Raw genomic sequence first — 15,495 nt, 5'->3', positions numbered from 1 at the left:
TACATAAAAAAAGCCTTTAAAGCAAATACCTGAGTGCTTAAATCAGCACATCGTTAAATATTAAAATGATAAGGATAATTTAAGGTTCATGATTTAAAAAAACAAACATTGTCACAACACATACTGAGAGATACATATTTGCTGCGAGTGTCAAACTCTGCTCTGGTCCAAATATTCTTTCCATCAATTAAATCTAAAAACTAGTGTTCTGCATCGTAAATGATAGCTACAAGATGTGAATAGAAGATGTGTGAAGTAGTTCTAGCGCTTTCTATTGAATATAAATTGGTTCAAGTGTATTTTTGTGCTTGATAGGCTGCAAACACGCCCTCATGCTGCTGGTGGTGCATCTCCGACATCACCTCTGTCTTTCCTTTTATAAGAGTGACTCCGTTCTGACACTGCGTCTGGCATCTTTTACAGACTTCTCCTCCCTCATCATCATCATCATGCCTTTACCCTCCTTATCCAAAACTGTGATCTTCTCCTTTTCCTCTTTCAGCCTCATCTCTCCTTTCTTCTGTTCTTTTTCCTCTCTTTTCTTAATCTCCTTCAGTTTCTTCTTGAGGGCAGACCGGTCACTTTGACTGCACACCCCCAGAGCCTGACGACAGGGAAAAAGAAACCGGGCATGTAAATGTAAACAGAAGATGCAGCAATTTTGTACAGGTTAAGGTAAAAAAATCACCCTCCAACAAAAAGAGGTTCCATTAATACATTTCACGAGATTATGTATAGTCGCAACTGGCACCAAAAGTTGCTTAAGCCCAATAAAAAGAGGAACAGACACGGTCTCACTAAAGGTAGTTATTACCAGTAGAGCCTTGTTGATATATTAGCATGGCCTACTGCATATCATCTCATCACAGATGAAATAGTATCACCATGTTGACTGATGTGGACATGACATACTTAGCATATTTCTAGTGTGAAATGTTCCACTTAGTACATACTGTAGCTTTTCTTAAATATTCCTTAAATAACTGGACGAGAAAAAAACCATAGATAAAAATATAAAGACAACGACGCAATATATTATAAAACTACTTTCCAGAGTGGGGTAATGTGATCAGTGCATCTGTGCCTAATCATTATCCTAACCACTCACCTTGAGTTTCTCACTGTCCATGTTGAGCAGCTGTGTCCCGTCCACACCTCTGGCAGCAAACTGAGACGCATACTCGTCCATGTTCATGGCGACTAACCACAGACACACCTGCTGGTTGTCCCACTCCAAGACGGGTCGATTTTGCCACTGGTTGTTGTTATTGTTGGAAACTGGATCATCGTCTAACGTCTGACGGGACACCAGAGACGATATGCAGACAGAGTGAGGAGAAGTGAAGTAAAGAAATGAGGAAACTTGGGGATCGTCACAAAATGAAGGGACAAAGTGCTCCATGGGAAAAGAAGTAAAAAAAGAAAGACGCAGTGAAGGACAGACTCACCTCAGTGGAGGAAAAGGTGAAAGTGTGAGAGTGTCCAGAGAGGGAGACAACAGAGACATGACCCACCATGCTGGAGCTGCCCACTGGAGAGCCAATACTCTGGAACCAAGAGAAAAACATCTCGGCTGCCTGCGTACTTCACATCTGTTGCATGCTTGCCCATGCATGCATTTATTAATGTTTTTAGGATTTATTTTGAACCGTTTTTAGATCAGAAAGTTTAGACAGAGGAGAAGGAGGGCAGGCAGGGAAAGCTAATTCATATCCTTGTTACTCAGTCTTTTCTTACCTGATCTCTTCTACCTGAGGTGGTCAGGTACGGTAAGCTGCTGCTGGACACGGACCGCAGTCTCTCTCTGCCTCTCTCACCGTCCACTGCTTTTTCTCTCCCTCGCTCTCCAAACCAGGGGAAGGGCAGGCAAGAAGGCATGGAGGTGATCGAACCTGATGGAGACACTCCAGTGGGCTCATCCACCAGGTCACCATGCGACCCCCTGGTGGAAAACAATCGTTACATTTCAATTACATCTGACATGTTTTATGCTCATGTCTGACATTTCAGGAAAATAAAATGTTATTCAAGGGGCCATGATAAGATTTCATACTTAAAATCATGTTTATTTTGTGTATTAAAAATACATTTAAAAAAGTCCTTACGCATCTCCACATACAAATCTTTTACAATCTTTTTCAAATATCTGCCATTTCCACCCAAATATTTGCATTAAAAACAGGTGATGGAAAGGTATGCAATTATCTTGCATACTGTCTGGAGCATAACATTTGGATAGTTAGTTTGTCAATGTTTATATATAGTCCTATCAGCTCCAGCTAACTTACTTGTGTACAAGACAGAAACCCATTTTGTTTTTCTGTACATGTGTTTTCATACCTGTTGTTTATGGACCTTTTGCTGAGTTTCTCACTTCTCCTTTTGCTGAGTGACTTGCGAAGGCCACTGAAAGAGAAACCGACTATAGTCATTAAAAGTGTCAGGAACAAGTATACCACCAGCAAAACGGCCAGTCAGTGTCACTACCAAGGATAGTTCAGAAGTCCCACAATAACACAAACTAACTGATCGAGGCAGGGGTGGACCAGCAACTTGTGCGTTCTGCAAAGTAAAATAACTGTTTTTGTCAATGGAGTCTGGTGTCTTTGAAGAGAGCAAAGATAACAGCTTCACTTCCTTGTTGGGAAGTGCTGTCTGATGACAAGGTAAAGTGTTGAACATATTCTAAATATAGCGTACACTTTAACTGTTGGACCTTTTTTCTTTTTAGGAAGTTAAAATACTTTGCTTCCCTGCCATGTTTCTCCAAATTGTGCCGACAAGTTCCATATACAACCCCACTTCAAACTAAATTGGAACTATCCCTTTAACCACAGTGACTAAAAGGGAATCTATAGAAGCTACCATGGCTTTTGAACCAGGGAATATGAGACAAATATTGTCTTACGATCTAAATCTAAGACGAAAAAAAGAGACAGAGACCCTGCACCTGAAGTCTGGAAATTTCTTTTTGGACTTTCTGGATGCGGAGGATTTGCACGGTGAGGGAGTGACGATGTCATTGATGTAGATGGGAGGGGTGAAGACGGAGTTAGTGGGAGGACTGAGTGCTGAGAAAGACGAAGTACTGGACAGGTCACTTCTGCTGCTCCTTTGCGTCGTGGGAGCAGACAGGGACTGCCTCTCCTGTAGTTTCTGAACTTCATCTTCCTAAAAGCAACAGGACATGCATGTTTCACAGTCAGAACGAAGCACATTTAGTGGTGATCCGTCAAATATTACAGCTCCGTCTCCTACCCGTTTTCTAAAGCTCTCTCTGAGTTTGTCTCGGGAGGGCGGGTGGCGCTTGGATTTCTGGGCCAGCTGAGCTCTGGCTATGTGAGCACTGGAGTCTAGACGTCCTGTATCTGGAACTGGAATACACCAGTCTGGATCTGAGACACAAACACAATTCCATTTGCTCATAGTCACAAAACATGTTTTTATTCAAGGTTTCATTTTCTCACTTGAATTACATTGTTTGAACGATACAAAAAGCTTTCAATTCGTCCCGTTCTAAATCCATAAAAAGAATTGGCAACAAAACTTAAACAAATTAAATGGTTTTGAACTTTTTACTTGCCAGCAGCGACACAAAGTCGAAGAGATAACAGACACATTACAGTTACTGTATTTGAGGCGTTTACCTGTGACTGAAGAGTCCAGAGAGTGGTTCTTTCTCTCAGCTGCAGGCTCTTTCCCCTCTAGCTGTGCTATCTGTGATAAGCAGTGTGAAACAATGACTACAGAGAAATGGCAGGCTCGGTAAAGTAAATCCATACAGGACTGAGAACTCGCCTCTCACCTGGATTTGCAGTCTTTCAACAGTCTCTCTGTGCAGCTTATCTCTCTCCACCATTTCTCCTCTCAAATCTGCTTCTCTGCTCTCACACTCCTCCGCTCTGAAAAAATACATTTGAAAAGCACAAATTTACTGGCTTACAAAATGCACTCCCGGTAATTTAGGAATATTATTCCACATTGTCAGAGAAATAAACTGGATTAGATAAATACCTGCTCTGGTATTCTCTGACCAGTCTCTTGGCCTTGCTGTATTTGATCTCCAAGCTTTCCGATTGGCTCTGGGCATCAGCCAGTCGCTGGCTCACAACCCTGCACAGTGTCTGGGCCTCTTGCCAATACCTGATAAATAGAGTAAGGGGGCTTATTAACCATCATTATCTTCATAATGTTTCTTTACATCGTTGTCCTTTTGCAAGCTTCAGGCTGCAACTCAGACATTAAGCTAGATTTGTCCCCCATCATCTGTCATAGAAAAATAGGCTTCTATGATATATGCTATAGAAGAATGGCCACAAAGCATAAGAGTCTATGGCATCATACTTCTCTAGTTTGTCAGCTTTGTCTTCTCCATCCTCCGCTCTTTGCTCCAGCTCGTCCTTCTGGCTCTCCCAATAGGCCTGCTGCTCCTCCCATGTCTTCAACTTTGCATAAAAGAAAAGATTAGGTTTGGTTTTATGAATGTCTCCGATAAATGTCATATGCACAAGGGGAAAGAAAGGGCTTCCAAAAAAAAAAAAAGGCTCTTTTGTTGCACTGCGCACATGACAAAAACTATTCTTAGAGTTGGAGAAACTGTACACTTCTTAAATCCTCTTACTTCAAGAGCTTTGACACAACAAATGAAGTACCCACTGATCTCACAGAGTTGAGTAGAACAAAGACAGATTTTCTACTCAAAGGCTGTCGCCAACCCAATTATGTCACAGCGGTGATTACTTCAAGGCAAAGGCAGAAAAAGCAAGGCTGTCGTGGAGAAGTGTTGGAACACGGCCCATGTCCTAGTAACTCCACACCGAGCCATCTCATACACAGTTAAATGGGTCAGACTGTTCCAAATGTGGAAGCAAAAAAGTTAGTGTATTAAAGTGAGTACAGTTATTGGTTGGTTTGTGTGTGTGTGTGTGTGTGTGTGTGTGAGATCTCAATCTCAGCTGAGTGACCTACCTTCTCTCTAGCGTGGTGAAGTTGGGCCGCTTTGCCTTGTAGTTTTGACTGAAGCTATAAAAGACGGAAAGGATGGAAAACCCAACTGATTATGACAATTGATATGAAAAGGAGATACTTTTTTACTTTAACACACCTCTTGGTGTCAGTATTTGTGATTTTAGCACTTTGAGTTTTGTTTACGCAAATGAAAAGTGCCCCTATAAATACAAATTATTATAATAATAATAATAATAATAATAATAATAATCTTTTTCTAATCCAAGGTCCCATTTTTATTTAGTACTATATCCAACAGTAGGCTTAGTGTATGATTACTATATACACACCTGGTTTATGGATGTTAATCAATTTTTTATATTTTTTAATAGGAAATATGGCATATTAAAAAAGAAAATGTCAGGTTAACAATGACAGTTAAAAAGTAGAAGCATATATATATAAATAATCAAAGTACTGTGCATGTTAATGGATCAAAGGAAGAACAAGGCATACGTTCTGATCAATCATTTCATGTTGAATGTGAAGTACCTGCTGGTATTTGAGGCAGAGCTGGTAGTTGTCCAGACTGGAAAGAACAGACACGTCCTCTTCTTCTTCCTCCTCTTCCACCGACTTCTCTGACAAGCTACCATCATTATACTCATCCCCGCTTGCCTTTTCACTCTTCATATATAAAAACAAGCAAAGGAAATAGTACAATCAAACCACATGGAACTGTCACCATGATCAAAACTCCACTGTTCTTTAAGAAAACTAACCTTTGTTTTATCCATTTCCAGGCTTTCGTTGATCAGTCGTGCCACCTCGCTCTCCACGCCCTCCTTCTCTCGGCCAATCAAAAACCTGCAGGCCAACAGAGCAATCAGTCAAAGATGGGAGCAATCAATCCATCAAGGAAAAGCACAGGTGTTGCCAATAACGTTCATAATTGCATAGTGCGTTACAACACCAGTATGTATACCTGTGCTTTTCCTACTGTGACATGACAAAAAGGCCTATTCTGTTGTTGCAATATGTTGTCATTGCAAGCATAAACGGTTTTTCGTACTCTCTCAATGCTACGATATCCAAACATTTAGGAGGTTTTGCTGAAAATCATCCTATTCACAAGTTTTTTTTGTTGGAATAACTATTTTCCACCCCCACTACAGAGGACAAATTGATGTATTGAAGAGGAAATGTTAATCTGGTAATTTCTGGAATTAAAAGCTGTGCTGTCAGGAATCCATCATTAAAAGTGCCACTAATGGAGAGCTTTTTCATTTGTATCTGAAAGTTTGATAGGTTATCTGAACACTATGATAAGCTTAGGAAAATAGTTGGCAATAGTGTCTTTATTTATTTTAAAGTATTTATCATTTGTAGTCATTAGGCTCAACACATCCTAGATGTTGTTTTTAGGACTGTCGTGGACCTTTTTAAAAACAACATCTAGGGGGAGAAAAATTATATTTATCTTGCTACCAGCATTTCATCTTTAAATAACTCCAATTATGTAACAAACATTTAGAAGTCTGACTGTCACTAATGAGATGGACAGTTTTTTTCCTCTTAAAAAATAAAATACCAGGCCAAAAAAGTGCATCGTCAGACCTAGCCTCCAAGGACATCGTGCTCTCTCAAAGTAGCAGCAGCATGTACATAAATAATGGTAAAATACTGAAACATGGGCTGTGGGCAAATAGTCTTTTTTGCTGAAGATTCTTAACTGAGTGAAATGACCCGGACGTATCTAAGTGGCAGCCATGATAAGAGCTGGTCGAAAGAAAAGGTGCTTCAATGCTTCCTTTCTTATCTGCTTTAGCACAGGGTACACCATCCTGTACGAAAGGAAAGGATGCCATCTCACAATTCCATGCAACGCACTTTCCGGCCGTCAATAAAATCCACTGTTGCCGTTTGAATGTACACCATAGATACATTGAAACCATCCTTCTTAGGAGTTGTGGTTCTACTTTGGACAGAAATCCTTACTTTAAAAATAGGACAGCATAACGTTTTCACTTTTCATTTTCTGTGTTCTAAAAAGAACCATCCACATCATTACACAGTGTAAGTGCAGTGGGATTCTTTTAGCACCGTGGTTAGGAAAAGACATAACCGCAGCCAACTTACTTGACAAGGCCTGACGTATTCTTGAGGACTGTGGCTGCAAACAGCTGGGTGACTCCAACCAAACTCACCCCATCCACCTCCACTATCTGGTCATTCACCTGAATCCTAACACACACAATCTAATGTTATTAGAGCCACATTCAATCCCTAATAAACAAGAGACTGGTGTTGTTGAAATGTACCTTTCATCCTTCTGTGTTGCTCCTCCTTCAGTCACTGTCTTCACGAAGATTCCCAGTTTTTCTAGTCCCTGGTCAGCTCCTACACCCATTCCTATTATACTGATGCCGAGACCCTCATCTCCTAGAAGGAAAATATATTAATTATCAACATAAGTCAGAGGAACACTGTTGTAGCATGACATCTTGTCTTAGGAGATACCTGGTACTTGAAATAAGATTGGAAGGTGAGAATATTGTGATTAGTCTGTTTTTGAAACAGATTATTTTTCAACCTTGTATTCATTTTTAACACACGGTCCCACTGAATTTAAGCAACCCAATATATTTCCTGTGCATAAAAGATCTCTCAGAATTATGCCACTAGATATGACCAGTTACATGACTACTTTTCTTTCTGTAACCTGATGTGTACAAATATGGAAACAAAAAACAAACATAAAAAGCAAAGAGCAGCTACACACCCTTCTCTATCTCCACTGGGAAGACATCCATTCTGTCCACTCTCTTCTCCAACTCAAACTCAGCCGAGGCGGACACCGGGTCAATGTCCTCATTGCGTCTGTCGTACTCCGCGTTAGAATAAGTGCAGTACACCTGAAAGACAGCATTCATTCCATATACGGTTTAAGGCAAGACACTACAGGAAAAAACAGAATTTTTCATGCACTAGTTAATTTTCAGAGTATGGGCTCTTTTCTTTTCTTCTTTCAGAGGAGTGAAAAATTAAAGCAACAACATTTTACTATACTATTTGCATTTGTAGATTTCTCCCAAATTCACCAAAGGTTATAGTTAGATAACGCCTTCTTGGCTTATTTCAGAACATTTCAGAAAACTTGTAAAAACCTTTGTCTATTATATTCTAACAAAATTAAAACAAGAATTTTCAACCTGCCTTCATCCAATGTATGAACATGAGCACATACTATATAAGAGAATGACTAATTTGCATATTTAAAACATAACATTTCAGAAAACTTAATACAAAAACGTAACACAAAAACTTTTTGTCTTAAGTAATCACCTGGGGAAGTTTCATGGTGATAGTTACATCTTTTACCCTATTCACCTGTAAGCCACCCTTAAATCACTGTCGGCCTCGGCTCATGTTAACACTGATGTCAAATGTAGGCCGACTGAAAGCACTGCTCCATGCTTTGATAGCTTGTACATGTGTTCACCACAGAGCAGACTGTCAGAACCATCTGCAGCTATTGACACAACAAGACACTTTTTATGTTGGCAAAGCTGTCAGAGTGTGAGGGAGAGCACCAGGAAGTGCAGAGACTTCATCGAACTGTGAAAGCATAATTATAGGATTTAAAAAAAAAAGAAAATTGCAATGTACACACACAACTTCCATATGTCAGTTACTGATGCTACACTGACCACTACAATACTTTGTGAGTTTAATGCCACGCACACAGGAATGTTTTTTGTGCTTTTATACATCGAGGCAACTCTGAGTGCTGACAGTACGCAGGGAAGCATGTGGGATCTTGCCTTTCCTCCGCCTCTAATGGATTAGAAACATGGCTTTGGGCTAACACTCCTCTTGTATGGATTCAAAAACCAGCTGGAACTGACAGTCACACAAATCTACTATAAAAAGCTTCCGTAACAGCATGAATTTAGAGACAAGTGACCCTGCAGCTGTCGATTACATTAATAATGAATGCCCAAGTTTGTATCAGTTTTCTTTAAAAATGTTTCCCTTACCTTGATTGGTGCCGAGGTGAACCTGACCTTCCTCTTCGCAACTTGGGCTGCATCCTCCTCCTCCTCCTCTCCCTCCTGATCATTCAGTTCAGGCAAACCAGGAATTTCCTCATATTGCAATAAATACAGATTTCCATGTATAGAGTTTTCCAATTCATGTCTTGAATGCTCTGGATGAGAGTGAGATTGCTGCTCATGCACAAAAGCCTCGTTCTCAATCCCAGAGATAACTGCAGATCCTGTCTGGTCCTCTTTGCCTCCTCTTACATCATGTTTTCCATCGCTACCTTCTCTGCACTCCTCATGGTTGACCTCCTCTTGCAGCTCAGATGTTATTTCTTCTTCTTTCTCAGTTCTTTCCTTCCCATGGCTTTGTTTACATTCTTCTCCACCTGTCCTCTTCCCCATACTGTATGTCTCAACGTCCTTGTCATTATCCTCGTCTTGCATCGTGCCTCTCTCCGTCATTCCAGCATTTTCTACCACTCCTGCAACAGCCCTTTTCTCCCTCTTTTCTGTTGACTTCCCAACCCATGCAATGAACTCTCTGTTCTGCCCCTCCCTTTCTTCATTCACCTGCTGATACTTGTCTCTTCCACCTTCCCAGTCACCCTTAGTGTCTCTTTTACATGACATGCTGGCTGATACCTCCTTCTGGTGTTCATTCTGAAGGAACAACCAGCCCACCTTCTCTTGCTCTCAGTTCCACTCCGTTTCCCAGCATATAAGGTCCTGGTGTTTTCATGCTTGGCTCTTCAAAAACATCATCCACTAGCTCCTGCACACTTTCTCCTGCAACTTTGTTCATGTACTTTCCCCCCTCATCATTAAGCCTGTTTTTGTCATCCTTTTCTTCTTCATTCTCATCACTTTCTGATGAGCCGTTCTTTACGTCAACAAGTTCTGCCCTCACTGGCTCCTCAGGGGTCAAGTATAGGTCAAAGGTTGTGCTTGCTGTCCTTTCTTTCTCTGTTTTTGATCCTGTGGTTTGACCATGTTTGTGAAGATAGGATTGAGATTTGTTGGATGATTCACTAGGGCCATCCGATACAGGAGATTTAGGGTGCCTCGTCAGCGAGGCCTGTGCAGAAGGCTTCAACAAGGAAATATTCATGATGGGGAAGTTTATGATTTTCTTTTCATCAAAGCTATCCTCTCCTGTGTGATTCCTTTTCCCACTTTCATCTTCCTCTTTCTCCACCTGGCAGACTCCTCCTATCCCCTCTTCCCCTTCCACTATCTCCTTGCTTCCCCTACATTTTGAAACCTGCCCTCCGTCACCTACAACCTCCATCACCTTGGTCTCAAATAACCTCCGAGTTACAGAGAATTTCTGAGCCAGAGCAGCTCTGTCAATATCCGCTATCTCCTCTGATCTGGATAATTGATCTCGTAGAGAAGATTCTGGTGTAGAGATGTTTGTCGCAGTGCTCAGAACAGACGAGGAACTGAGGACAGAACGTCTGGGTGCAGTGAAAGGTGAAGTTTGGAGCTGTGGGTTGGGATTATTGGGAGCAAGGAGGGATGTGGAGCCAGAACTCGGCACTGGACCACCATCTTGTTTCAACTGCTGGTTGTCCATTTGCAGGAAGATATTATCTCTGATCTTGGTCCCCCTGGAACAGAGGACTCGCCCTCTACTGCCTGTGCTGGTGCTGGACATTATGGGATCGGACAGGCTGGGTGGCAGCCGGGTTGGGTGTACAGCAGAGAGCTGGGCAGCAGCAGGTTTGGTCCCAGGTCGTAGACTGGTCGCAGTGTCAAATGAACATTTGATGGTGTGGAAGTCAGACTTATAGGTTATCCTGTGCGGGGAGGCACTTCGGCCTTTGCTGTCCGTCCGCATCATCTGGGAATGGAGGTTCTTTGAAGTGAGACAAAACTGTGGAGGAACTTTTCACAGCTAATGGAAGTCCCTGGACATGTGTTGAGCAGGCAGACAATGTTTGAGGATTTGTTGGTACAGTGTAATGGTAACAATAAGAAATGCTGGATAATAGAGCTGGTGTGTTTTTAGAGGCTATACTGCATTTGTTTGATGACAGCAGGTGACAAAGGCAGGCTCTTGGTCTGTCATCCAGGCAGTCTTTAGATATTAATTCACCTCAGCAAGAGTCTCCTGGAAGAGTGGTTTGAGGAAAGGTTAAGTATTTATATACATTTGTTTGAAAGAGATTGTAATCAATACATGATGGTGAAAATCATTAATTAAATAAACGGACAAAAAAAAATAGAAAAGGGTAAATTAAACATTAACACATTCATTGAGATGGACTGGCACAACACAGAGGGTCATTAAGGCAAATTACTGCAGAGTAAAACTAACAAGTGGCATGATTTGCAACTATCGATGCTAGCATTAAAATGAATAATGTTCAGGCTCAGTACTCACACTCACTGCGAAATTGGAAGATCAACGATTGTGTGCACCGTAAAAAAAAAAACACACAACAAAACGTAGCCAGCAGGCGTTTTGTTTCACTTCACAATTAAATTGTTTGGAGCAACAATGAGGTCCTCTGGATAACGGCTGCTTTCGCGTGCGGTCGGAAAATTAACAGTTATAGTAGTACATATGTACACATGTGGTACATTTCTCACGGAATTTATTAATTTATTAACACTAAATGTGATTTACCCTTTTGTGCTCTTAATGTCTTGACATAATGAGTCGAATAAAGAACCGAAGCTAGGATTTGTACGTTTTAGTTTAATCAATTTCAGTTAAATTAATTAGCGTTACTTAATCTCAATCTGATGGCTGGTGTGTCTTGCCTTCTCTTCACTGTAATGCTAAAGTACATAATAATATGAAACTGCAATGTTTTGTGCTATTAACCTCGATGCTAACTGTGAATAAAACGACCACACGAAAGGATAGTAGCAGCAGTTTACCACATCATTTGAAGGCATCAAATCTTACCCACCTGGCTGCAGTGCGCGCGCAGTTTAAAGGTCGTGACAAACGTTAGGTCGCCCTGAGTGACAACAAACCGCCAACTAACCTGAATAATTAGCAATAATGGTAGTTATTTAGCATTTTCTTACGCTATTCCTCTTACCGTATAAGTGTTTGCTTGCAGCCAGCCGGTGCTGGCGGCTCCCTCGCTGTGATAAATACAGACAGATGGCGACTCATGTCTCTAAATACTGTAAATGGATTATCCTCCGGTAATCCTATGTAAACTACTCCAGTAACTGTGGCATACTGACGGTGTGCGGGTACCAGCTCTGGGGCAAGTTAGCCTAAATATGGGAGGGTCAATTGTTATACTGTGCACTATCATTTATCTACAGCAGGAAGTCTGAACATTTTGGTTACAGTTTAGGATACTGCAAATATTGTTAAAATATTGCAATTGTGTTAAATGACCATGTGTAGGATCCTAAGTGTGAATGCTAAGTCAGTGATACCTTCTATCATAACAAATACTGCCATTTTTAATATGTCTCCATTATAGCCAATAATTTACATTATGCCATCATACACTATGCATATAATCTACTGTAGTTGTATTTTACACTACTATCAAACATGCAGGTTATGAATACATGCACTTACCTTTACCTGTCTGTCAGCATCACTGCCAGCGTTGCCATCTGCTGTGAAAACCGATATCACTCTGACAGAGGTACCTCCTTGGCTCAGAGGTAAGCTTTGTGAATATTCACCTGTGTGCATGATGCAAAGTCAGCCAGATCTCACTCTGTCTACCTGTGTGTTTGTGAGTCAAACCAGAGCAGTGATGTAGCACCTGCTGGTGTGTGTGTGTGCGTGTGTGTGTGCGTGTGTGTGTGTGTGTGTGTGTGTGTGTGTGTGTGTGTGTGTGTGTGTGTGTGTGAGTGAGAGAGATTACCTACCTGTGTGTGTGATGCCAGCGGGTGAGTCGGTGCAGTACCTATGTCTGTCTGTGAAGCTGGCTTGTGTGGCAGATGGACTTGAATCGACTGGACTGAACTGAACCATGCGGAGCCGAAAGAGTGGTTCTGCTCGGTGTGACCTGGATCTGACTGGAGACCATTTGTCCCAGGTGGCACTGGGACCTAGTTGATATAAATACTAGCCAATCACAAAAGCTTTCTTCTGAATGAGGCTAACCAAAGGAGGGAGGGGAGGGAGGGAAAGTGAATTGAAGTATAGATGGAAAATGAGGGAGTGATGTCAGGGTGGGTGGCAAAGTAAATTTAGAGAGTTATAGGTTGCAAGAAAGTGAGTGTGGCAGAGTTGATGAAGACAAAGACTGGAGGTAAAAATGTAACCTGGATTGGTAGGAGCAGTGGAAATGGGAAAGGGGGGAGCAATCATATAAACTAATGTATGTATGGGAGCAAGCTGCTGGGAAATAATAGCAAATCCCCTTATTTATACATTAATAGCGGATATGATGAGAAATATGGGGATCTGTGTGTGCTGACATAATCCTCAACTCCCATTTCTCTCACCAGCTGCAGGTCACCTTGACTTCTACACAAGTTTGTGTTCTTCCTTCCTCAGGCTCACATGAGGATTTCTTTTTGAAAATTGGATATGATGACAGTCATGTCCACATACACGCAGCAAGAGTTATCACACATTTATGACACACCAGCACATTTAGCTGTCTCTTGATTTTATTAGAACCTCACAGATATATTCTCTGATGGCACCTTATCACAGACACTGTATGTCAGCATCGGGTATATACTGCATGTCAGATAATTAATTGTGTGTGTGTGTGTGTATGTGTGTGTGTGTGTGTGTGTGTGTGGGGGTGGGTGTGGGTGTGTGTGTGTGTGGGTGTGTGTGGGTGTGTGTGTGTGTGTGTGTGCATGCATACGCAACGTAAATAGGTTGTTGGTCCATTTTTTATGGAGGTGATTTCTTTCACCTGCCCAGAGACTAAAGATAGAAATGAGCTAGCCTAGTAGCTAAATCTGGTACAAAGCATCTTTTCTCTTTTTTAAGATGATTTTACTTTTGTACATAATCTCTGATATGAATCAATTTAATAAACTAAATACTCAAATGTCTCACTTGGTACATGTCACTATTCATACTAGCATTTGTGTGGCTGTAGTGGCTGTACTATAACTTTCAATCCTGTTTTAATGAACTGCTACTACATTAACACTATTAATTTAAAGAGTCAAATTAGGTGGAAAGGACAGATGCTTTCTTTAGACTGAGATACTGTCTGACAGCTGATCATATTAGCTGTGTGTGTGTGTGTGTGTGTGTGTGTGTGTGTGTGTGTGTGTGTGTGTGTGTGTGTGTGTGTGTGTGTGTGTGTGTGTGTGTGTGTGTGTGTGTGTGTGCGCGCGCGCAGTGTGCGTGTATGTCATGTAGGCTGGCAGACAATCATGTCCCATATGGTTATCTGTTCAGTCAACCATATTTATAGTTTCCCAGCTTCACGAGGGAATTGCACTCAATCCTCTGAACATTTGAATGGACACACACACACACACACACACACACACACACACACACACACACACACACACACAAAACCATACTGTACTCGACCCAAGGCTGGAATGAGCACACAAGTCAGCAGTTTAAATGAGCAAAGCAGCATGTAGCAGTTCTGCAGCTCTTTACAGTTGCTGTGAATCAGTTTGACGTGTCCCTTAAACGGCACCGTTTTTTAACTGTTGGTGCATCTATGAATCCATAAACAATAATGCTGCCACTCTGTGACTAAATGAGTGTACTGCAATTTTATTATTATTATTATTATTATTATTATTATTATTATTATTATTATTATTATTATTATTATTATTTTAACAGCATCAGTAATAATGATGCAATTCTGCAAAGGTGAATATGTAGAGCTTTGCACTAACACTGAGTGTTATGGATTCAATTCTCACCAGGGTCAAAAACACAATAGAAATGTATCTTCATCATACTGCAAGGTGCTTTGGAAAGAAGCTTTTGCATTTATATTTCTGTCCTGCAGAATTCTCAGATGTACATACGCTTAGGTTTGCTTTGTATTTAGTGCAGTAGACAACAGCTATTGTATAAAATGTGTTGTGATTTTGGAACCAAGTCAAACCCTTAACGGTTGAAATTCAAACGGATTGGATCAGTGGATGTTTTCTGCAAGACACACTCTAAATACCAATACATAACACTGTACTTACTGTATGTCCTTTTTCGTGCTATAGTAATTTAGCTTTCTTTTCTCCAAAGTTTTCAGAACGCACATCTTAAAAATAGAATTCTGAGACAGCTGGCGCTGAAACACACACATGCACACTTCATTTTAACATTATGGTTAAAACTTGCTCAATCACCCTCCAGTATTACAGTCATGCGTGTTGAAGTGCCATTTCAAACAGATGCAGTAAGGCATGTGTAAGCATCCACACACACACAGTTGCAACAGGTGCACACATTCACACATTGAAATTCACCTGATGCAGTTCAACAAATGACTTTAACAACCGATGAATGGAGTCAGGATCAGGAATCGTGGCTGCGCCTGCTGCCCTGGTCCTGCTGGACACCGGGAAGCCT

The 15,495-nt window shown here is 41.2% G+C and overlaps 1 protein-coding gene across 1 annotated transcript; it reads right to left on the bottom strand.

Annotated features, from left to right (window-relative positions):
• Window positions 1-108: 108 nt before the first annotated feature.
• On the bottom strand, window positions 109-11,889 carry LOC115023084 (neurabin-1-like). The gene is given in 20 exon segments (XM_029454236.1): window positions 109-604; window positions 1,109-1,297; window positions 1,449-1,547; window positions 1,738-1,942; window positions 2,341-2,406; window positions 2,951-3,171; window positions 3,259-3,395; window positions 3,648-3,717; window positions 3,806-3,902; window positions 4,015-4,143; window positions 4,345-4,445; window positions 4,969-5,022; window positions 5,500-5,634; window positions 5,730-5,814; window positions 7,087-7,191; window positions 7,269-7,389; window positions 7,730-7,862; window positions 8,988-9,650; window positions 9,652-11,106; window positions 11,380-11,889. Coding segments are annotated over 19 exon segments (4,023 nt in total). The 5' UTR covers window positions 10,837-11,106; window positions 11,380-11,889; the 3' UTR covers window positions 109-376.
• Window positions 11,890-15,495: the final 3,606 nt, after the last annotated feature.

The sequence above is a fragment of the Cottoperca gobio genome, chromosome 17 (genome assembly GCF_900634415.1).
Source record: "Cottoperca gobio chromosome 17, fCotGob3.1, whole genome shotgun sequence".
NCBI lineage: Eukaryota > Metazoa > Chordata > Actinopteri > Perciformes > Bovichtidae > Cottoperca > Cottoperca gobio.
The sequence above is the reverse complement of the archived record's forward strand: the minus strand, read 5'-3'. Positions and strand labels throughout refer to the sequence as shown.